This window comes from Pan troglodytes, chromosome 9 (genome assembly GCF_028858775.2).
Source record: "Pan troglodytes isolate AG18354 chromosome 9, NHGRI_mPanTro3-v2.0_pri, whole genome shotgun sequence".
Taxonomy (NCBI): Eukaryota; Metazoa; Chordata; class Mammalia; order Primates; family Hominidae; genus Pan; species Pan troglodytes.
The window spans coordinates 132,841,559-132,864,716 of record NC_072407.2 but is presented as its reverse complement, the minus strand read 5'-3'; the positions used below and the strand labels follow the sequence as shown (position 1 = coordinate 132,864,716).

General features: G+C 44.0%; 1 protein-coding gene across 6 annotated transcripts in view; it reads left to right on the top strand.

Annotated features, from left to right (window-relative positions):
• The first annotated feature begins 17,805 nt into the window (after positions 1-17,805).
• The window catches only part of SNX19 (sorting nexin 19), a 40,724-nt gene continuing 35,371 nt past the window's right edge, over positions 17,806-23,158 (top strand). For 3 of the 6 annotated variants that reach the window (XM_024347485.3, XM_508865.7, XM_024347486.3), the window contains exons 1-2: positions 17,806-20,053; positions 22,639-22,777. In XM_024347485.3, the coding sequence (XP_024203253.1) occupies positions 18,380-20,053; positions 22,639-22,777 (1,813 nt within the window). In that variant the 5' untranslated portion in view covers positions 17,806-18,379. Of the gene's footprint in view, positions 20,054-22,638; positions 22,960-23,158 lie in introns of all 6 variants that reach the window. The other 3 variants (XM_063784608.1, XM_009424506.5, XM_009424505.5) reach the window with 3 other exon arrangements.

The window sequence follows — 23,158 nt, the reverse complement described above, 5'->3', positions numbered from 1 at the left end:
TGACAGAGTGAGATTCTGTCTCAGATACATATACACACACACACACACACACACAAACATATCAATTTTATATATTTATAGGTATTTTATATATTTGTTTTTATAAAAGTAATATTTTATATATAATATTACTGTCCTGTTTCATATATATAATAAAACATATATGTTTATATATGTGTATATATAAAAACATGTTTATATATGTTATATATATGACAGGACAGTAATATTTTATATATATAAACTGGACAGTAATATATATACATATATAAAACAGGACAGTAATATTATATATATAATATTATGCATGTATGTACATACATACTTACATCCTCCATCTCCTGGAGGCCTTTGACCTACCCAGTTCTCTTCCCCTTTTTTGCTTGTAGTTATCAAAAATGACTTTCAAGTGTGTTGAGAATGCAAGACCATGAGCTAAAAAAGAATTTGCCAGAACAGCCTGGGCTGTTCCTTTCCCTCCTAGAACAGGACGTCCTACAGTGATTTAGCCCAGCGTCTAATGTTGCCTCCAAGGTATGAAACCCATGTGGGCCCCAGGGTATAAAACCCAGAGTAGACTGCTTTCCAGGGTCCCTCAGCGGTGGTGCAAAGCTGAGCACACACAGAAAAGATTCCATCTTCTGGGCAGCTTTCTGAGGCATGGGAGAGCAGCGTGCCATAAATCCTAAGCTTCTGTGGCTTCATGCTGCCTACCGAAGAGTGATGAAGCTGCTTCACTGGGCTTGTTGTGTGATTCGTGCAAGCAGTAGAGACTGCAGGCCAGGATGCGGGGGGCTGAAGTCGTCAGCAGTGCACAGGTTCCTGCTTTAATACAACTTTTGGTTCTGTTTCTGTGGAGAACCCTGACTGATATATATCTTAGTATCAAGAGTGAGCGGCTCTAGAGGAACGAAATCTTAATGGTGAGTTTTCTGAATTGTTCCTAGGGCTTCTGGAGTTGGTTGTCTTATCTAACACTATCTAAAGGCACTAATAACACTCCTATGGAGGAAGGGCACAGATAGTCCATGCCATGATGTGGCAACAGACAGATGCAAAATGCAAAATACCACCATTGGACACCTCGAATCACACACCTATAATAAAAGGTGAGATTCTGTGGGACCATGTAATAAAACCACGATTGCTTTTGCACCAACCTAATATTTGGTCCTTAGAACATTTTAGTTCAGCTAACTAGTATAATGAAGCTAGTTGTTTGTTCCTAACTGTGAGGAAAAGGATGAGCTTAATCTCAGGGCTCCAAATTCCCAGCTCAAGCTCAGCGTAAATGAACTTGAAGTGTTAATGTCAGTGGTCCCCAACATTTTTGGCACCAGAAACCTGTTTTGCAGAAGACAATTTTTCCCTGGACCCTTAGGGTGGGATGGTTTTGGGATGATTCAAGTGCATTACATTAATTAGGCACTTCATTTCTATTATTATTACATTGTGATATATAATGAAGTAATTACACAACCTACCATAATGTAGAAACAGTGGGAGCCCTGAGTGTGTTTTCCTGAAACCAGACAGTCCCACTGGGGATGATTGGAGACAGTGACAGATCATCAGGCATTAGTTAGATTCTTATAAGAAGTGCTCAACCTGGATTCCTCACATGCGCAGTTCACAGTGGGGTTCACACCCCTGTGAGAATCTAATGCCACTAACAGGAGGTGGAGCTCAGGCAGTAATGCAAGCAATGGGGAGCGGCTATAAACACAGATGAAGCTTTGCTGGTTTGCGACCACTCACCTCCTGCTGTGCAGCCTGGTTCCTAACAGGCCCATGAAGCTGGGGATATCTGACCCTTAAATTCCACTGAATCTTCTTTGCCAATAGAAGCAGCAGCCCTCCCACCTTTGTATGAGGAGGTTAGCCCTGCTTTTCCTGAGGGAGCTTAATGTCCTCCCCAGGCAATTGCCTTGTAAGACACTGCTGACTCTCCTCAGAACCGTCCCACCACCCTTCTTTGCTTCTAGGCCTTTAGCTAGATTCAAGTCCCAGCAGGCCTCAAAGGGTGCGATGCAAGGTATGACCCATGAGGTGGTATGCTACACTCCAAATGAAGCGGATGTGTTTTAAATTAATACACGCAGAAACCTGCAGAATACGTGTGTGAATGAATACTAAACATGGGAAAATGGTAAAGGGAACATAAAGTTGCATCAGGCCAAATTTATTGATATGGGCTCTCTGAGCAGAATCTAGATTCAAAGCTATAGCTCAAGGGGTTAGAAAAGGCTCTAAATGTTTGTTTGGTTGGTTGGCTGGAGCATGAGCCAAAAGTGGGCTAACACTAAGTGAAGAACTTCTTCCTTGCTATGCGGTACAGGAAGGTACCCAAAGGCTTGGGGAGATTAGAATTTCAGAGTGCATTTATCAAATTAGGCCTGCTTACCCACCCTGGGAAGGTCCAAGGGACATGATTTTCACAACTATGAGAAATAAATTGTGAAGGTAGCCCTAGCATCCTTCAAGAGGTCTCTAGTCACTCTTCTCTGCAGGCCAGAAATAACAGTAGGAACCGCTACCTCAGAGGCGGGATACTTACATGCAATGTAAGAGATTGCAAGATCCAGAGAGAACTGGATCACAGGGTAGAAGCAGCCAAGTGGTGGCACTTAATCACCAAAAATGAGGTCCATGTGGCTACCATTATGGATAGCAGAGTAAAAGCAGCAAGCAGAATAGTTTAACTCACAGAGACCTATGGTATCACTAGTTGATTGTTGTCCTTAAAAATAAAATAAAATAGATGGGCAGTCTACTAAATTAAGCGGAAGAGTTCTACAGCAAGTGAAGAGAAGTCTAATAACTTGAATCATGAGAACAGAGTTATGGCCCCTCAATCAATTCCCAAACTGACCCAGTTTTACCAGGTTAACTATGCATTGGGGAAAAGGAAATGATCAGACTTTTGGAGGATTACTAAACACTGGCTCTAAATTGTCACTAATTCCAGGAGACCCAAAATGTCACTGTGGCCCTTCAGTCAGAGTACAGGCTTATGGAGATCAGGTGATCAATGAAGTTTTAGCTAAGGTACATCTCACCATGGGTCCACACTGTAGTTATTTCTGCAGTTCGGGAATGCATACTTGGAATGGACATCTCAGCAGCTGGCAGGATCCCTGGGAAAATAGTAAAACAAAAGCAATGCCACATCCCTTGAAGGATTTCAGAGATGGGTGCCACTTCAAGGACTTGAGTTTGGGGGCTGGGGGGTGATGTTCACCACATTCCCACTCTTCTATTTGGAAAGTTGAAACAGACAGACCTTGGAGAATGCAGTGCGTTATTATAAACTCAGCCAGGTGCTGATTCCAATTGCACCTGCTATTCCAGCTGTTATTTCCTTGCTTGAAAAAATTGACATAAACCCTGACACCTGGTATACAGTTATTAAGCTGGAAAATGTTTTTTTCTCCATACCTGTTACTAAAGACCACTAGCAGCCATTTACTTTCAGCTTGCAATACACCTTCACTCTCTCATTTCAGGAGTGTATCGGCTCTCCAGTCCTACGTCATAATTTAGTCCACAGAGATCTTGGTCACTTTTCCTTTCACCAAGACATTGCACAGGTCCCTTACATTGATGGCATGATTATATTATGTTGATTGGATCTAGTAAGTTAGAAATGGCAGCTACTGTGGATTAATTGCTAAGATACATTTGTATGTCAGAGGATGAGAAATAACTCTGATAAAAATTCAGATGTCTTCCCTATCCTTGAAATTTCTAGGAGTCTAGTTGTGTAACACATGTCAAAATATCCCTAAATATCTTACGCACAATGCCTAGTGACCCTCTAGATTTAGAAGAAAAAATATTTATCATATGGGTGTGTAACTCCAATCCATTTATCGAATCACCCAAACAGCTACTATTTCTTAGTGGAGCCTAGAACAAGAGAAGGCTCTGCGACAGGTCCAAACTGACATGAAAGCTGCCCTGCAAGTTAGGCCCAGTGATCCATCCGATCCAATGGTTGTTGGGGAGTCAATGTCAGACAAAGATGTTATCTGGAGTGTTTGGCTGGCATATCACAATGTTGACTCAGGACTTTTTATTAAAGGTGTATCACAGTGTAGACTCGGGATTTTAAAGCAAAGCCCTGCCATCATATGCACATGAGTCTCCTTTTGAGGAACAGTTTTTGGCTTGAAACAGGTTTTTAGTAGAGACTGAATGCTCAGCCACGTTCACCTGCAATCTGAGTTGCCCATTATGAGCTGAGTATTATCCAGATGAACAAGCCATAAAGCTGGGTGTACAAAGTGGTACTCCATTACCAAATTGAAGTGGTATAAACATAATTGGGCCCAAGTAGACCCTGAAGTTGAAGGTATAAGTAAGTTACATGAAGAAGTGGCCCAAATGCCTATGGTTTCTCTCCTGCCACAGTGCCTTCTCTCTCCCAGCCTGTACTTATGGCCTCATGGGGAGTTACCCATAATCAGTTGATGGAGGAAGAGAAAACTCAGGCTTGGTTTACAGGCGATTCTGCCTGATACACAAGCACCATGCAGAATGGACAACTGCAGTACTAGAGCCCGTTTCTGAGACACCCCTGAAAATAGTGGTGAGGGGAAATCTTTCCATGGAGCAGAATTCAAGCTGTGCACCTAGTTGTTCATTTTGCTTGGAAGGTGTATTAGTCAGAGTTTTCCAGAAAGACGGAACCAACAAGATATATATAGAGAGTTGACACCCAAAATTAACCATCACAGAAGGAAAGTATCCAGACATGATTGTACATGAATAGGATAAAATCCATATGTATTCACACATATATATGTACGTATTACATATATACCCATATATGTGAGGGGCTTTATTTGCAGAACTGGCTCATGTGATTATGGAAACTGAGAAGTTTCATGAGAATTCATCTGCAAGCTGGAGACCCTGGGACTCTGATAGCATGCCTCAATCCAAGTCCAAGAACCTCAGAACACAGGAAAGCCCATGGTGTAACTCTCAGTCGTAACAGAATGAAGCCCTGAGAACCTGGGAGGTGAGGGGTGCTGGTGTAAGTCCTAGAGTTCAAAGTCCAGAGAGCCTGGAGTTCTGATGTCCAAGGACAGGAGAAGAAAAGTGCACCCCAGCTCTAGCAGAGAGAAGAAACAACCGATTTGTTCTATTGGAGCCCCCAGCTGATTGGATGGTACCAGTCACATTGAGAGAGGACCTTCCCCACTCAGCTCATCGACTCATGTGCCAGTCTTCTCTGAGAACACCACCATGCACACACCCAGAAATCATGCATTATCAGTTCTCTACATAGTCCTTCATCCAGTCAAGTTGACAACCAAAATTAACCATCCCAGAAGGAAAGTGGCCAGTCGTGCAATTATATACCAACTCACGGGCTGTGGCCAATGGTGAGGCTAGATGGTCAGGGGCTTGGCTGGACCATGATTGGAAAGTTGGTGACAAAGAGGTGTGGGAAGAGGCGTGAAAAATTGGGCTTCTTCAAAATTAAGAACTTTTGTTCTTCAAAAGATAACGTAAAGCAAGCCACAGGCTGGGAGAAGGTACTGGTAAAGCACTTGCATCTATAATATAAAAAGAACTTTTTCAACTCAATAGTAATTTTAAAAATTCAATAAAAACAGGCAGAAGATTGTAACACACATTTCATCAAAAATATATATACAGGTATCAATAAGCACATTGTAAGATGTTCAGCATTGTTATTCATTAGAATAATGCAAATAAAAACACAATTGCATATTAGAATGTTTGAAATAAAAAAGACCATATAAAAAAAGCCCCATACCAAGTGTGTGAAAGGCTGTGGAGTAACTGGGACCCTCATATACTCCTGGAGGGAATATAAAATGGTATAATTACTTTAGAAAACAGGTTATCAGCCTCTTAAATAGTTCAACATATGCCTATCACACAACCCTATCATATTACTGATAGGTACAGGTGAAGTATCCCTTATTCAAAATGCTTGAGACCAGAAGTGTTTCGGATTTTGAATTTTTTTGAATGTTTGAATAATATTCGCATATACATAATAAGAAATCTTTGGAGTAGGACTCAAATCTAAATACAAAATTCATTTATGTTTCATATGCACCTTATACACATAGCCTAAAGTAATTTTACACAATATTTTCAATAATTATAAACAAAAACAAAATTTTGACTGTGTTATGACTAAGACCTGTCACGTGAGGTCACATATGGAATTTTCCACTTGTGGCATCATGTCAGTGCTTTGAAAGTTTTGGATTTGGGAGTATTTCAGATTTTGAATTTTTGGGTTAGGAATGCTTAACCTCTATTTTCCCAAGAGTAATGAAAGGACATCTCCAAAGGCTTGCACAGAAATGCTCACACCAGCTTTATTTGTAATAAACAAAAACAAAAAAGTGAGACAATATTCATCAACAGGTAAAGAATAAACTCATTATCATACATCCATACTATGGAATACTACTCAGCTATAAAAATATAAACTACTGATTCATACGACAACGTGGATGCACCTCAAAATAATTATGCATGCTGAGTGAGAGAAGTCAGACACGAAAAGGTACATTATATTGATTTCATTTATGTAAAATTCTGGAAAAGACAAACTAGTCTAAAGTGACAGGAAGCAAATCAGTGGTTGCCTGGGAAAGGGGGCAGGGTGATGCTGGGAGAGCAGGAGGAAAGTTGAAGATGATGGATGTGTTAGTTACCTTTATTGTGGTGATGGTTTCATTGGCATATATTTATGTCAAAACTTATCAAAGTGTGCACTTTAAGTATTTGCAATTTATCTTATGTCAATTATACTTCAATAGAGCTGTTAAAATATTTAAATATAAGAAAATAACTGAACCGGGGAAATGCTTCTGATGTTTCCCATTCAGAATAATATTTTGAGGTAAGGAAATGCCTTCCTATAATTGTTACTTGAAATCATGAACGAATATTGAATATTGTGAAACGTTTCTACCACATCTACGGAGACAACGTGTAGATTTTCTCATTTAATATAGGGGCTGATGATTACAGAGTTTTTTGTTTTGTGGTTTTTGAGAGAGTCTCTCTCTGTCGCCCAGGCTGGAGCGCAGTGGTGTGATCTCGGCTCACTGCAGCCTCTGCCTCCCGGGTTCAAGCCATTCTCCCACCTCAGCCTCCCAAGCAGTTGGGATTACAGGCGCCAGCCACCACACCTGACTAATTTTTATATTTTTGGTTGAGACGGGGTTTCACCGTGTTCCCCAGCCTGGTCTCAAACTCCTGAGCTAAAGCCATCTGCCTGCCTCGGCCTCCTAAAGTGCTGGGATTACCGGCGTGAGTCACCATGCCTGGCCAATTACAGAGTTTTTAATGTTAAACCCCCCTTGTGTTATCTTTCTTTTTTTTTTTTTTTTTTTGAGACGGAGTCTCGCTCTGTCGCCCAGGCTGGAGGGCAGTGGCACGATCTCAGCTCACTGCAAGCTCCGCCTCCCGGGTTCACGCCATTCTCCTGCCTCAGCCTCCCGAGTAGCTGGGACTACAGGCGCCCGCCACCACACCTGGCTAAATTTTTGTATTTTTAGTAGAGACGGGGTTTCACCTAAGTACCCTGCTGGATTTAGTTGGCTAATATTTTGTTTAAGAAATGTTCGCATCTAGCTGGATGTGGTGGCTCACACATGTAATCCCAGCACTTCGGGAGGCTGAGGTGGGAGAATCGTTTGAGGCCGGGAGTTTGAGGCCAGCCTGGACAACATGGCGAGATCCCCTTCATCTCTACAAAAAATGTAAAAAGTAGTCCCTGGACATGGTGGTTTGTGCCTGTAGCCCCAGCTACTGAGGAGGTTGGGGTGGGAGGATCCCTTGAGCCTAGGAGGACGAGGAGGCAGCAGCGAGCTGAGATCGCGCCACCGCAATACAGCCTAGGTGACAGAGCAAGATTCTGTCTCAAAAAAAAAAAAAAAAAAGAAAAGAAAAAAGAAAGAAAGAAATGTTTACATCTAAAAGTTGATGAGAGAGGTTAACCTATACATTTTCTTTCTTTCTCTGTCTTGTCTAGTCTTGATTTCAAGGTTACACTATATTCGTGAGTTGCAAAGTATGTACTTTTAAGAAATCTTAAGGAGTTTATATAAGATTATATAAATTTGGAATGACCTATTCTATTTGGAATAGGTTGGGAGAATTGGCCTATAAAATTATCTGATATTTGCTTTGAGAGAAACCTTAAAATGCTACTTAATTTCTCAATAGGCGTAGATTTATTCAAACATCCTATTTCTTCTTAGATTATTTTGTAATTTATATTTTTCTAAAACTTTTTCCATTCTGTTTTAGAGTTTAAATTTGCCGTCATTAAGTTATTCCTTTAATTCTACTGCATACATAATTATGTCTCCTTTATCAGGCTCCATATTATTTACTATTTATCTCTTTTTCATTCTCAATCAATTTACTTAAATTTTTTTCTTTTTTACTGGTCTTTTAAAACAATCAACTTTTGGCCTTTTGATTTACTTTATATTATTGATGCTTCCTGAATCTATGTTTTCATCCAGTTTTAGAACACTATCTGCCAAAATCTCTATAAATTTTTATCCTCCTCCATTCTCTTTATTATCTTCCTGGAACTCTTGATCATATAAATGTTAGAATTTTTATTTTAGCATTCATTTCTCTTCATTTTTCTTTCATATATTCAATTCCCTAGTTCTCTATGCTATAGCCTAAGTAATTTCTTTCAACAAATACTGTAGGTCATTAATTTTTTCTTTGGCTATATATAATCAACTATTTAACACATACATTAAGTATTTTATTTCAGTAGTCCTATTTTTCACTTATAAAAGTTTCATTTGGCTATGTTTTGAAACTGTATGGGCATCTTTGACAATCTATTATTGTTAGAACATACTTGTATTTCATTCATTTTGAGCTCATACATGGATCTTCTATCTTAAGCAGCAGACAATATTCATATCCACAGTCCTTGTGTTCTCAATCTGTTGTTTATTTTTTCTGATTCTCACTCATGTTAGCCTTCCTTCTCATAATGGATGGTCTTGGATTTAGAGTTCATAGTACTCTATATTAAATGTGTGCTTATTTCATGGTCTTACCATGAGAATATTTTCTTCCAGAATGGATTTGCTTCTGTGTCTTCCAGAAGCTTGGAAATGCCACTGGCCTGGAACTTCTTCAAACCTCTTCACGGATTGTGGCTCCAGGTGGAGTCAGGGGCTCAGTTTCACCTCCTCCTGCTGGAACAAGGCTCAGAACCTGAATTACAGATCTGATAAGGACGTCTGCCCCTGGGGCCACCCTGCTCCTTTCATCTGCTCTCCACTGACAGTTCTACCCTCATCTCAGAGTTGTTTTCTGTTTCGTTTTGCTCTTATTTAATAGTTTTGTTTTTAGAGTGGGATGGGATAGTGTACCTTGGACTTCTCACCTATTTTGTGTCCTCATTTGAGCCCATTAACTCATCAATAACCGTTTCCTAGTCAGTGTCTGGTTGTTCTGCAGAGGGAGGGGCTATTCGAGCATTTAGTATTGTATGCAGCCAGATGAGGAAGTTAAGCCTGGATCTCCTTAACTTGTAGTTCAGTGCTGTTTCCACTTTTGAATGAAATGAAAAAAAATATTGGGAACTATCAAGATTATTATCTTCCTTTTTAGTATCCTCATAATCAAAATATGACCATTCACATAACCCACAGATAGAAAAGAGGTAGTATGAACTGAACCCTGTCCCTTCAAAACTCCTATGTTGAAGCCATAGCCCTTAGTATACCTCAGAATGTGGCTCTATTTGGAGATAGGCATGTAAAGAGGTAATTAGGAGTAAATAAGGTTTTATGGGTGGGCCCTAATCGAATACGACTGTGTCTCTATAAGAAGAGGAAGAGTCACCAGGGATGCGTGTGCACAGAGGGAAGACACTGAAGAGGTGGCCTTCTGCTAGGCAAGAAGGGAGGCCTCAGGAGAAACCAAATCTGCCAACACCTTGATCTTAGACTTCCAGCCTCCAGAACTGTGAGAAATAAATTTCTGTTGTTTAAACCACCCAGCCTGTAGTAGTTTGTTCTGAGCCGTAGCAAACAAGTATGGGAGCTTACTCAGTATTTCTCATGTCTCCCTTATTCCTAGTACGACCTGTTACTCTTGTCTTTTTTTTTAACCTTTTTTTATTATTTATTTATTTTTTTTTTTTTTATTTTTGAGACGGACTGTCACTCTGTCGCTATGCTGGAGTACAGTGGCACGATCTCAGCTCACTGCAACTTCTGCCTCCTGGGTTCAAGCAATTCTCCTGCCTCAGCTTCCCAAGTAGCTGGGACTACAGGCGCGCCACCACACCCAGCTAATTTTTGTATTTTTAGTAGAGACGGGGTTTCCCCATGTTGGCCAGGATGGTCTCGATCTCTTGACCTCTTGATCCACCCGCCTCGGCCTCCCAAAGTGCTGGGATTACAGGTGTGAGCCACCACGCCCGGCCTGTTACTCTTGTCTTTATGGGAACTTCAACCCATCCTTTAAGGCCAGCTCAAAAGTCATCTCTTCTGTGCAACTGTTCCTAATTTTCTGCCTTCCCATATTTTGACATATTTTGATTATAGCACTTTTTACATTGTGTCAATATCCATCTCTTGCATTAGATTGTGAATTCTTTAAGAAGGTAAACTATATAAAGACCATGTTTGAATTCCCAATATCTGGCTTAATCCTCGTGGGGTGAATGGATAGACATGGGAGTGACAAATGAATAAGTAAGATGCAGTTTCTCCTTAAGATGCCATACTTTCTGCTGCCCTCTGGTGGCTATTTTGCTCCATCACCGCGCCTAAGGCAGGATGTGGAGATGCTCCTGGCAATATCCTAGTTCTTCATGGATGCTTTTAGATGATTCTTTCCCAAATTAGGCACAATTTCCTTCTTTTATTTTGGTATCACCATACTTTCTTTACTCCTTGTATTACTCTGTTCTCATATTGCTGTAAAGAACTACCTGAGACTGGGTAATTTAAGAAGAAAAGAGATTTAATTGACTCACAGTTCAGCATGGCTGGGGAGGCCTCAGGGAACTTAAAATCATGGCAGAAGGCAAAGGGGAAGGAAGCATATCTTCATAAGACAGCAGGAGAGAGAGAGTAAAGGGGGAGGCGCTACACACTTTTAAACAACCAGATCCCACGAGAACTCTATCACGAAACAGCGCTAGGGTGACGGTGCTAACCCATTAGAAACCACTCCCATGATCCAATCACCTCCCACCAGGCCCCACCTCCAACACTCAGGATCACAGTGCTACATGAGATTTGGGTGGGGACACAGAACCAAACTATATCACTCCTCGTATTACATCACCTTCCAACTTCCTGGTCATTCTTCTCACTTACTGAGAACATTTGTACCAAGATCCTGGTCCTCTCTACCCTAACATTAGTGACTTCCTTGCCCATGTAGATCATCCTTCTCCAAAACATAGACTCAAAATGTGTCCTTCAACCCTAGCCCTAGGTTATCCAGACCCTACTTCAGAAACTCATCTGGCCACACCCAGACTTTATTATCACAAAAACATTTTCATCTTTAGGCACGTAGGCTCTGTAGTAGGTCACATAATGCCCCCTTCCACCAAAATATGTTCACATCTGGACCCCCAGAACCTGTGGGTATGTTGTTTTACTTGGTAAAAGAAACAAAAGATAAGACTAAGTTAAGGGTCTTGAGATGGGAAGATTCTCCTAGATAACTGCGGAGGGCTCAAAGTAATCACAGGGCCATTTTAAGAAGAAGGCAGACCATCCTGGCCAACATGGTGAAACCCCATCGCTACTAAAAATGCAAAAATTAGCTGAGTGTGGTGGCACGTACCTGTAATCCCAGCTACTTGGGAGGCTGAGGCAGGAGAACCACTTGAACCCAGGAGGTGGAGGTTGCAGTAAGCCGAGATCGCCCCACTGCACTCCAGCCTGGTGACAGAGAGAGACTCCATCAAAAAAAAAAAAAAAAAAAAAAAAAAGGCAAAGCAGGAGGGTCAAGGTGGGAAAAACAGATGTGACCACAGAAGCAGAGGTTGGAGCATGTGGTGCCATAAGCCAAAGATCACAGGCAGCCTGTAGAAGCTGGAAAGGACAAAAAAGAGATTTTCCCTTAGAGCCTCCAACAGGAACAAGCCCTCTCAATCCATCTTAGACTCCTGACTTTCAGAACTGTAAGAGAATAAACATGTTTGCTGCAAGCTGCTAAGTTGATGGTCATTTGGTAGAGCAGCCAAAAGAACAAACACAGGCTCTGATGGACCAATCTTGAGCCACAGGTCTTTTTCTTCTGGCTCTTACTCACTTGCTCCCAGTACAGCTCATCCTCTCCTCACAGCTGTTTGTCTCTCTCCTGGCTTCGTTTTCTTTCCCAGATACCTAGACTCCATGATTTTCCACTGTAACCACTCTCTTCCGAGGATGTGAAGGTCCTAATCTTTTCTCCTTTCACTTCATCTACCTTGATACCTCCTGCTTGCTTCTCTTTTATACCGAGGATACTTGATATGGCTTGGCTGGTTCCCCACCCAAATCTCATCTTGAATTCCCCCATGTTGTGGGAAGGACCCAGTGGGAGGCAATTGAATCATGGAGGTAAGTTTTTTTCCATGCTATTCTCATGATAGTGAATAAGTCTCACAAGATCTGATGGTTTTATAAAGAAGAGATCCCCTCCACAAGTTCATTTCTCTTTTTGCCTGCTGCCATCCATGGAAGACATGCTCTTCCTTGCCTTCCACCATGATTGTGAGGCTTCCCCAGCCACATGGAACTGTAAGTCCAATTAAACCTCTTTCTTCTGTAAATTGCCCAGTCTCGGGCATGTCTTTATTAGCAGAATGAAAAGGAACTAATACAGTAAATTGGTACGAGTAGAGTGGGGCTGCGGAAAAGATACCTGAAAATGTGGAAGCAGCTTTGGGACTGGGTAACAGGCAGAGGTTGGAAAAGTTTGGAGGGCTCAGAAGAAGGCAGGGAAATGTGGAAAAGTTTGGAACTCCCTAGAGACTTGTAGAAAGGCTTTGGCCAAAATGCTGACAATGATATGGACAATGAAATCCAGACTGAGGTGGTCTCAGATGGAGATGAGGAACTTATTGGGAACTGGAGCAAAGGTGACTCTTGTTAAGTTTTAGTAAAGAGACTGGTGACATTTTGTCCCCGTTCTAGAGATTTTGGAACTTTGAACTTGAGAGAGATGATTTAGGATATCCGGCAGAAAAAAAATTTCTAAGTAGCAAAGCGTTCAAGAAGTGATTTGGGTGCTGTTAAAAGCATTCAGTTTTATAAGGGAAGCATAGCATAAAAGTTTGGAAGATGTGCAGCCTGACAATGCAATAGAAAAGAAAATCCCATTTTCTGAGGAGAAATTCAAGCCCGCTGCAGAAATTTGCATAAGAAACGAGCAGCTGAATGTTAATCCCCAAGACAATGTGGAAAATGTCTCCAGGGCATGTCAGAGACCTTTCTATGCGGCAGCCCATCCCATCACAGGCCTAGAGGTCTAGAAGGAAAATAGAGTTTCATAGGCCGGGTCCAGGGTCCCAGTGCTGTGTGTAGTCTAGGGACTTGGTGCCCTGCATCCCAACTGCTCCAGCCATGGCTGAAAGGGCCCAACGTAGAGTTTAGGCTGTGGCTTCAGAGGGTGCAAGCCTCAAGGCTTGGCAGCTTCCACATGATGTTGAGCCTGTGGGTGCACAAAAGTCAAGAACTATGGTTTGGAAAACTCCATCTAGATTTCAAAGGATGTATGGAAATGCCTACATGCCCGGGCAGAAGTTTGCTTCAGCAGCTTGGCCCTCATTAAGAACCTCTGCTGGTCAGTGAGGAAGGGAAATGTGGGGTGAAAGCCCCCACACAGAGTCCCTACTTGGGCACCACCTAGTGGATCTGTGAGAGGAGGGCCACTGTCCTCCAGACTGCAGAATGATAGATTGACCAACAGCTTGCACCATTCACTTTGAAAAGCCAGACACTCAATGCCAGCTCGTGAAAGTAGCTGGGAGAGAGGCTCTACCCTGCAAAGCCACAGGAGTGGAGCTTCCCAAGACCATGGGAACCCACTTTTTGAATCAATTTTGGAGTGTTAAGATTTGACTGCCCCACTGGATTTCGGACTTTCATGGGGCCTGTAGCCCCTTTTTTTTGGCCATTTATCCCATTTGAAATGGCTGTATTTACCCAATACCGTACCCCCATAGTATCTAGGAAGTAACTAACTTGCTTTTCATTTTGGAAGCTCATGGGCAGAAGGGACTTGCCTTGTCTTGGATGAGACTTTGGACTGTGGAATTCTGAGATAATGCTGAAATGAGTTAAGACTTTGAGGGACTGTTGGGAAGGAATGATTGGTTTTGAAATGTGAGGATATGAAATTTGGGAGGGGCCAGGGGTGGAATGATATAGTTTGGCTCTGTGTCTCCACCCAAATCTCATCTTGAATTGTAACTCCCACAATTCCAATGTGTCACGGGAGGAACCCGGTAGGGGATAATTGAATCATGCGGGCAAGTCTTTCCCATTGTTCTCATGATAGTGAAGAAGTCTCATGAGACTGATGGTTTTATAAAGAAGAGTTCTCCCACACAAGTTCATTTCTCTTTTTGCCTGCTGCCATTCATGGAAGATGTGACTTGCTCCTCCTTGCCTTCTGCCATAATTGTGAGTCTTCTCCAGCCATGTGGAACTGCAAGTCCAATTAAGCCTCTTTCTTTTGTAAATTGCCCAGTCTCCGGTGTGTCTTCATCAGCAGCATGAAAATGGACTAATACAATCCTAAACACCTGCAGAGAAAATAACTCAACCATATGTATTGGTGACACTACAAATAGGTCCCTCAGCCCCACTTTCTCTTTTTTTTTTTTTTTTTTTATTTTAGACGGAGTCTCACACTGTTGCCTGGGCTGCTGGAGTGCAATGGCACAATCTCAGATCACTGCAATCTCCGCCTCCTGGATTCACGCGATTCTCCTGCCTCAGCCCTCCGAGTAGCTGGGATTACAGGTGCACACTATCACACCTGGCTAATTTTTTTGTATTTTTAGTAAAGACAGGGTTTCACTATGTTAGCCATACTGGTCTTGAACTCCTGACCTCGTGATCTGCCTGCCTCAGCTTCCCAAAGTGCTGGGATTACAGGTGTGAGCCACTGCGCCCAGCCCCCACTTTATCTTTTTACCTGACCTTCGATAGTTCCCTTTCTATATCCCACAGCAATAATTCCATACCATCGCCTCTTCTCACTCACTTGCCCCTCACTGAGCTTCTCTTTAGGAAGCCTCCTGGTCTTCTATTTTGAGAGAAAATTGAAGTGGGGTGCGGGCTGGCTCTGGCAGGGCCTATGTGACGGGCCCCCCTGCTCTCATGGTCTCTGCCTGTTTCTTATGAGCAGGCCTCTGCCTGAAAGACCTTCCTTCTGTTTGCCCCTTGTTCTCGCTACCCAACATTTCCTAAAATACACTCAATTCTTTTTCATTTCCCAACTTAAGGGAAAACTGTCTATGAGCCACCCCCCTCCACAGCTGACCACCCCCTTTGTGTTTCGATTTTATTGTATGCACTTCTATTACAACACACCAGAACACATCACATTACACACGTGATCATGTTTCATTACATTTATATATTTAGGTGTCTCTCCTTTAACTAGACTGAGAGTCCCTTGAGGAGAATTATTGTATCTTATTTGTCTTGTTCTCTCCAACACTCTAGCACTATGCCTTTAATGTTTTGAGAAATAGGGAAAAGGAAAGAAGGAAGGACGTCTCCAGATGGTGAGTGGTGTGGCCAAGTCTCCCCACCCCACATACACACACCAGGGCACATCAGTCCTGACTCTCACCTCCTCCCGGTGATTAATCTGTTTGGAGACCAAGGCCTGCCCAGACCCCCAGGCAGGAGCTCACACCCGTCCAAATGACAAGTTCACGGGCATGTCCATCAAACCCGCTTCAGAATCAGGAAGGCACTCTTGGCTACCTTGATGCTCCAGACCATCTGGTCAGGTGGCATAGCGCCCACTTGCAAGGTCACTTCCTTACTGCCCTGAACACTCCAGATTATGCTGCCAAGTAAACTTTCTCTTTGAACTGCCACCGGAAGTCTTCAGCACCATCGGTAGTCCCTTCATCATTCACATTTCTGTTTTAGCTCCCAACTAGGTGGCAGGGACATTTCTCCAGAGCATTGTTGCCATTTTCTAAGTGCTCCTGAGGACATTAGAATGGTCTGGGAAGGTAGAGGGGCAGAGCCCACTTCTCGGGTTCCTTTTCTGCGGGAAGGCAGGCAGCAGTGAAAAGGTATGGACCATGAAACCGTGGATTCACATTCTGCCATCTCACGGGAGTGCCCAGTCTGCTTAGTGGACGCTGATCCTAAATCAAACCATTTGCTTTAGAAGTGATGAATCGTAAACTACGGGTCACATCTAAATGATGGCTTCTTTCGTATTCAAAGGAAGTCTCTGCCCCAACAGCAGCAATGGACGAGACAGGAAGCTGCAACGCACTTCTTGTTGGCAGAGTTTTGGGTTGGGATTTGTTTGAAGATTCCTTTAAACATCTAGGGAGTAGTCCATGATGATGAAAGACTGCTCACAGCACAGAGAAGGTGGACGAAGGGCAACCATGAGCAGCTCTGTGCAAACGATGCGAATCCTATGCCTAAATGGAAAGGAGACCCACCCCGCGGGCACAGCTCCTAGGGCCCAAGGTGGACATGGAAGCTGGCTTCACGCAAAACTGACACGAACACTTTTGACACCTGGTCAGTGCTTCCGATATTTTGTCTTCCTATAGGTTCTTGTGTAGACAAGTGAAGTCAAATTTGCTAAAACCAAAAACAATCCAACATAGAGCATATTCCTAAGCAAATATATTACAGGATTATCTGAAAGGACACCTCTATCTCTGCTTTCCTTTCCTATGTTTTTGGGGAGGGTAAGGCGAGAAGAGATAGAGGGAAATAGAAACCCTCATCCTTGCAGACTCAGCAGAAAGGCACCTTTTCTGTGAGCTTCTCCTTAACCATTGCAACCCACAGTGATCTCTCCTTCCCCTGAATTCCTATAAGATTTTGTATTTTACTATATCGCACGCTGACTGGCATTACTAGATAGCCAATCGCGTTCAAAGCGCTGGCATCCCCAGTTAGCAGGAGGTCCTGGAGGACAAGGTCTGCTTCTATTCGTCCACGCTGCCTCTCACATTGAAGACAGCAGATGCTCAAAATATTTGATTGTTTGTGTAATGCCACCAGCAAATAACCCTCAATCACAAATTTGATTTTGTGATACAGTATATGAAATGTACAACATAAATCTGGCTCTGTATTGTTTCATGCCTTATATTCTGCAATTCCTGACAACAAATGAGGGTCTTTGTGCTGGGGACGCGGGGTACCGGCTCTAGGGGAAACCGGCTAAATGTTAAGACACATCAGGCCAATGAAACTTCTCCTCCATGAAATTAAAATAAACCGGATTATTGACAGCGTGCCTAAGCAGTAAGGGACAGGCTTCATTTAATAACCAGAACTAGGACGCGTTTTAAAGCGTCTGGAAGTCTGGGTCTTAGCGGTGATTGCTGCGGCGGCTCTGTTTTGCGGCACTTCGGGAATCTGCGCCAGCTCTTGGCGAGCACGCGCCCCGTGCGCGCTCAGGCTCAGGCTCAGGCTCAGGCTCAGGCTCAGGCTCAGAGACTACCGCGCGCACGGCCGTCAGGGCGGCTCCTCGCCAGCAGAGGGCGCCGGGCAGCGCCGCTCCTCGGGGCGCGCGCGGACGCTCTCCCAGCATGCCTCGCTCCCGTCGACGTCGACCCGGAAGCTGTCGCCGGCGGCCGGCCGGCGGTCAGCCTTCACACAGGCCCGGCTGCGGAGCGCGGTCGCCCAGGTTTACGGCGGCAGAGGGCCGAGGCTCCCGGAGAGGACCGCGATGAGTCCGCTTCAGGTCGGGGCTGAGTGTGGGCGCGCGGTTCCCGGCGGCGTGTGACCCAGTCTTCGCCGGCCGCTGCCCTCTGCGTGTGTAAGTGTCCGTGGGCCCCAGGGCCCTGCAGCGCCCGCCCCGAGGCCCCGAAGAGGCCTTCCGCCTGGGGCAATATGAAGGCCGCAGAGTTTTCCTCCAAAGCCACACCTCAGCTGGAAGGGGCGAGTTGGAGGGCTCTGTTAGTGGTAGCCATGGGGAGACGCGGAGCTGCAGCTGTCGCTTTGCAGTGCCTGTAGGACTTTGAGGGCCCGGAGCCCCGGTTCCCTGAACAGCACCCAGATCGCCCCATATCTGAGACACAGTTCATGCCCCCCTTCCCTAACTCTGAAGTAAAATCTTGAGGGCTGTCATCTGGAGAAGCCACCTTGTCCGTTCAGCCATGAAGACAGAAACAGTGCCACCGTTCCAGGAAACTCCAGCTGGATCGAGCTGTCACCTCAATAACCTGTTGAGTAGCCGGAAGCTGATGGCTGTGGGGGTCTTGCTTGGCTGGCTCCTGGTCATACACCTTCTGGTCAACGTGTGGCTGCTGTGCCTTCTGTCGGCATTGCTAGTGGTGTTGGGAGGATGGCTGGGCTCCAGCCTCGCTGGAGTGGCTTCAGGTCGACTGCATCTGGAACGCTTCATCCCATTGGCCACCTGTCCTCCATGCCCTGAGGCAGAAAGGCAGCTGGAACAGGAGATCAACCGCACCATCCAGATGATTATTCGAGATTTTGTGTTATCTTGGTACCGTTCCGTGAGCCAGGAGCCAGCCTTTGAGGAAGAAATGGAGGCAGCCATGAAAGGGTTGGTCCAGGAGCTTCGGAGAAGGATGAGCGTGATGGACAGTCATGCTCTTGCCCAGAGTGTTCTGACTCTCTGCGGTTGTCACCTGCAGAGCTACATCCAGGCAAAGGAGGCCACTGCAGGGAAGAATGGTCCAGTTGAGCCTTCCCACCTCTGGGAGGCTTACTGCCGGGCGACTGCCCCACATCCTGCTGTGCACAGCCCCAGTGCTGAAGTCACCTATACGCGTGGCGTTGTGAATTTGTTGCTTCAAGGGCTGGTGCCCAAGCCCCACTTGGAGACTCGTACCGGACGCCATGTGGTGGTCGAACTCATCACATGCAATGTAATCTTACCACTGATCAGCAGGCTGTCAGATCCTGACTGGATCCACCTTGTACTCGTGGGTATCTTTTCCAAGGCCAGAGATCCAGCACCCTGCCCAGCCAGTGCCCCCGAACAGCCCTCATTGCCCACATCTCTGCCACTGATTGCTGAGGTAGAGCAGCTTCCAGAAGGGAGAGCTTCTCCAGTAGCAGCCCCAGTATTCCTAAGTTACAGTGAGCCAGAGGGTTCTGCAGGCCCCTCTCCAGAGGTTGAAGAAGGCCACGAAGCTGTAGAGGGAGATTTGGGTGGGATGTGTGAAGAAAGAAAAGTAGGAAACAACTCATCTCATTTCCTACAGCCAAATCTTCGAGGTCCCCTGTTCTTATGTGAAGACTCAGAGCTGGAATCTCCGCTGTCTGAACTGGGCAGAGAAACCATCATGCTCATGACTCCAGGCCGCTTTCTCTCTGACAGGATTCAGGATGCCCTGTGTGCCCTAGAGGGTTCCCAGGCTCTGGAACCCACAGATGGTGAGGCATCTGAAGGAGCAGAGGCTGAGGAGGGTCCAGGGACAGAAACAGAGACAGGCCTGCCGGTCTCCACACTGAATTCCTGCCCAGAGATCCACATCGACACAGCAGACAAGGAGATAGAACAAGGAGATGTTACCACCTCTGTTACAGCTTTGCTGAAGGGCCCAGAAAAGACCTGCCCCTCACGGCCGTCATGCTTAGAGAAGGATCTCACCAATGATGTGAGCTCCCTTGATCCTACTCTGCCACCAGTTCTGCTTTCCTCCTCTCCACCTGGTCCTCTCAGCTCAGCCACCTTCAGCTTTGAGCCCCTAAGCAGTCCCGATGGTCCAGTTATCATCCAGAACCTTCGTATCACTGGCACCATTACAGCCCGAGAGCACAGTGGCACTGGATTCCACCCATACACACTCTATACTGTGAAGGTAACAGGATTAAAGCTGTGGGTGCTCACCCGGGCTAGGAGTGGGTTTGGAAGGCAGTCATGAAGCAAATGTTCTTGGGGGAGAGATGCTGTTAGTTTGAAGTGGTTCTTTCAATAGGCATCTATCTCTGTGAATGGTCTGAAGCTAATATGTAAGGCAGAGTAGCGTTTATCCTGTACTCACACAAACAATCCTGGAACCTCAGGGCTGCTAGAATGCTGAGGGTTATATTTTCAGTGGTTCCCAAACTTGGCTGCACCTCAAAATCACTTGAGCTGCCTTTCAAATATACAGATTCTGACAGACTCTGTTGGATTCTGTATGAGAATTTCTAAGGAGGGGTCCCTGGATTCTCTATTTTATTTATTTTATATTTCAAATAGAACTCTCCAGATAACATGGAGTCAGCCTGTCCTAAGGCCATCTTGGGGAATTGCCTCTCTAATCCAACCAACCCTCTTCATGTTATCTCTTGTCAAGTTGTTCCCAAGTCTGCTTACACACCTCCAAGAGTCAAAAACTTGCTATCTTCTGAGATAGACATAGGTAAATAACCTACCTTCCTAAAACAGAGTACAAAATGTACCAGTATTTTGAAAAAGAAATCAGCAGGGAAGAAGTTTAGAAAGAAAATTCTTGGACAAGATCCTACCCGTTGGATTTTACTTGCCTTCCACTCGAATTTCTCTCATTTGAGTCCACAAGCTACCACCAGGGACAGCCTGCTTGCTACACTCCTCCGAACTCCCAATCCAACTAAGAGGGAAAAGACCTTCCTTGATCTGCTCAACACAGCTGCATCATGACATAGCATTTTAGAAAGTAACATTATGACATTTTCAAGTAAGACGGAATGGAAGTAATTAGAAATGCGTATGTGTGAACACACAGACACACACTCCTTATAGGCAAATTGTAGAAGTACAGATGTCTGGTCATAAAATAACTGAGACTAGCCTCAAAGGACTGGTATAACTTTGTTAACATTTTCCTGCCTTTTTGTTCTAATTCTGGATGCCCCTATGCCATGCACCTTTCTCACATTTAAGTGTTGGCTTCTGGTTATTTCATCTTTTTTTAATGACTATTCCAATACTGACATAAAACAGCAGGTTTTTTCCCTCCTCATTAGCAGAAAAATTAAGTTGATGGATAGAATGTTTAAGTTCCCAGTCTTTCTCCCATTATTTGTTCTTTTTTGTTGTTGGCTGGATTTTGACATCTGCTACTGCTTCAATTAAGCATTAGAAAAGAGTAAAGTAAAAAATGAGAACGAAATAATATAGCCAATTATGAGTAGTTTGAAATTGGGTTTAGATTTTTATATGGACATATAACTGATTTTAAATTGTATATCAATATTATTATACTTTCTGATAGTAAATAGTTTTCGGTTTATGTGATGGAAGTAACCATAACGGTGTTGAAAATTGGCCCTTGAGGAGCAGCATATTCCACAGAAAGCCTCATAGTTCCAAATGCTCCAGGCTTGAGAGCCCCACCCTGAATGCCACCTGTTGCTCTTACTTGGTCTTTCCTTCTCAGTGCTGTTCTGAGGGACTGCTTTGCTCACATCAGCTCATAATGAATACCCTGTCTCCAGAAAATTGTAAAGCACCAGCCACAACTCCCACCAACAAGGAGGTAGTTTTTTCCACCTCTTGCCCACAGTATACCTCAACCAAAAAATAATAGCCCGTTCCTAATGAGAAGGCGCACATACATACTTCTCCCACAGCGTTTCATTGTGTCTTAACTACCCTGTCAAGAAGTGTGCCCCCATGCTGAGTTGCATATTCCATGCCATCCGTGGTATTCACTCTTTGGGGAACATGAGATATAAGTCGTCTTTTCCACATACCAGCCCTCTAAGCTTAGGAAGACAGTGGACTTTGACCCCTTATCACATCTCCAATTTTCATGTGACTTCTGTGATACAGATGATACGTACTTAGGAAAAATTAAGTTTGGCTCTAAGAATAACAATTAGGAAAATTAATCTGCCTGAAACAAAACAAATACCCTTTAATTTATTCCAGATAAACAAATGATTTATATCTGCTGTTTGGATTACTTGTTCTTCCCTTAACTTATATAAATAATCACGGGAGAGTATAATGGAAAAATGGTTTGCCCCTTATGATGTTTAGCCCTGTAATTTAAAGGTGATAGAGGCAGTATCATTTTTATGGATGTTATGCCTTCTATTCAAATATTCATTTGAAAAACAGTTATGTAGCCATTTTTATAAGTAAAGAAAGTATCTGGGAGAGGGAGCTTTCAGATGAAAGTAGTAGTGCGGAGGAGTGAAACTCATTTCTGACTTTCTAAGCAATTAGATATAGGAGGAGTGAAACTCATTTCTGACTTTCTAAGCAATTAGATATAGGAGGAGTGAAACTCATTTCTGACTTTCTAAGCAATTAGATATAGGAGGTTCTGGAACAGAATAGGAACATACTCCCTCCCTTTGTTCTTGGTTTCGTACTCTTGCTATGTGGCCATTGACCAAGTAGTCAGTAAAGCCAGAATAGAAGATTGCTGAAACCCGGCTGATTCAGTCAATCAATTTGTTCATTGAACAGTACGAGACAGCCCTTGACGGTGAAAACAGCAGCGGCCTGCAGCAGCTGGCCTACCACACTGTGAATCGTCGCTATCGGGAGTTCTTGAATCTGCAGACCCGTCTGGAGGAGAAACCAGATCTACGAAAGTTCATCAAAAGTCAGGAGTTTCCCCAACCCCTACTGCCCGCTTGCTTCCCACATCGAGCCACCCTGATTGGCCTGTTGGTTTATGGGAGGGATCGGGGAGGAGAATGCCGTTTCAAGGTTCTCTGCTCCCTGGATTTGCTTCAGGAGTTTTGAAGTTTAGTGCTGGACAGCAGCAATCACATTCTTTCAGAGGTAGTCCTTTACTGCCAACTGCTTTGTTCTGGAGCCCCATCTAGTTTAAGATTAAAAAATAAGTGTTCACATTTCCACCTGTGCCTGTAAGTTGGTGTGAGGAGTTAAATTAACTTTTCCAGATTCATAGATTGGTGCTTCTTAAATATTAAAATATTACACAGAAGTTGTTGCCACCTTCTTTCCTTAACACCCAGAT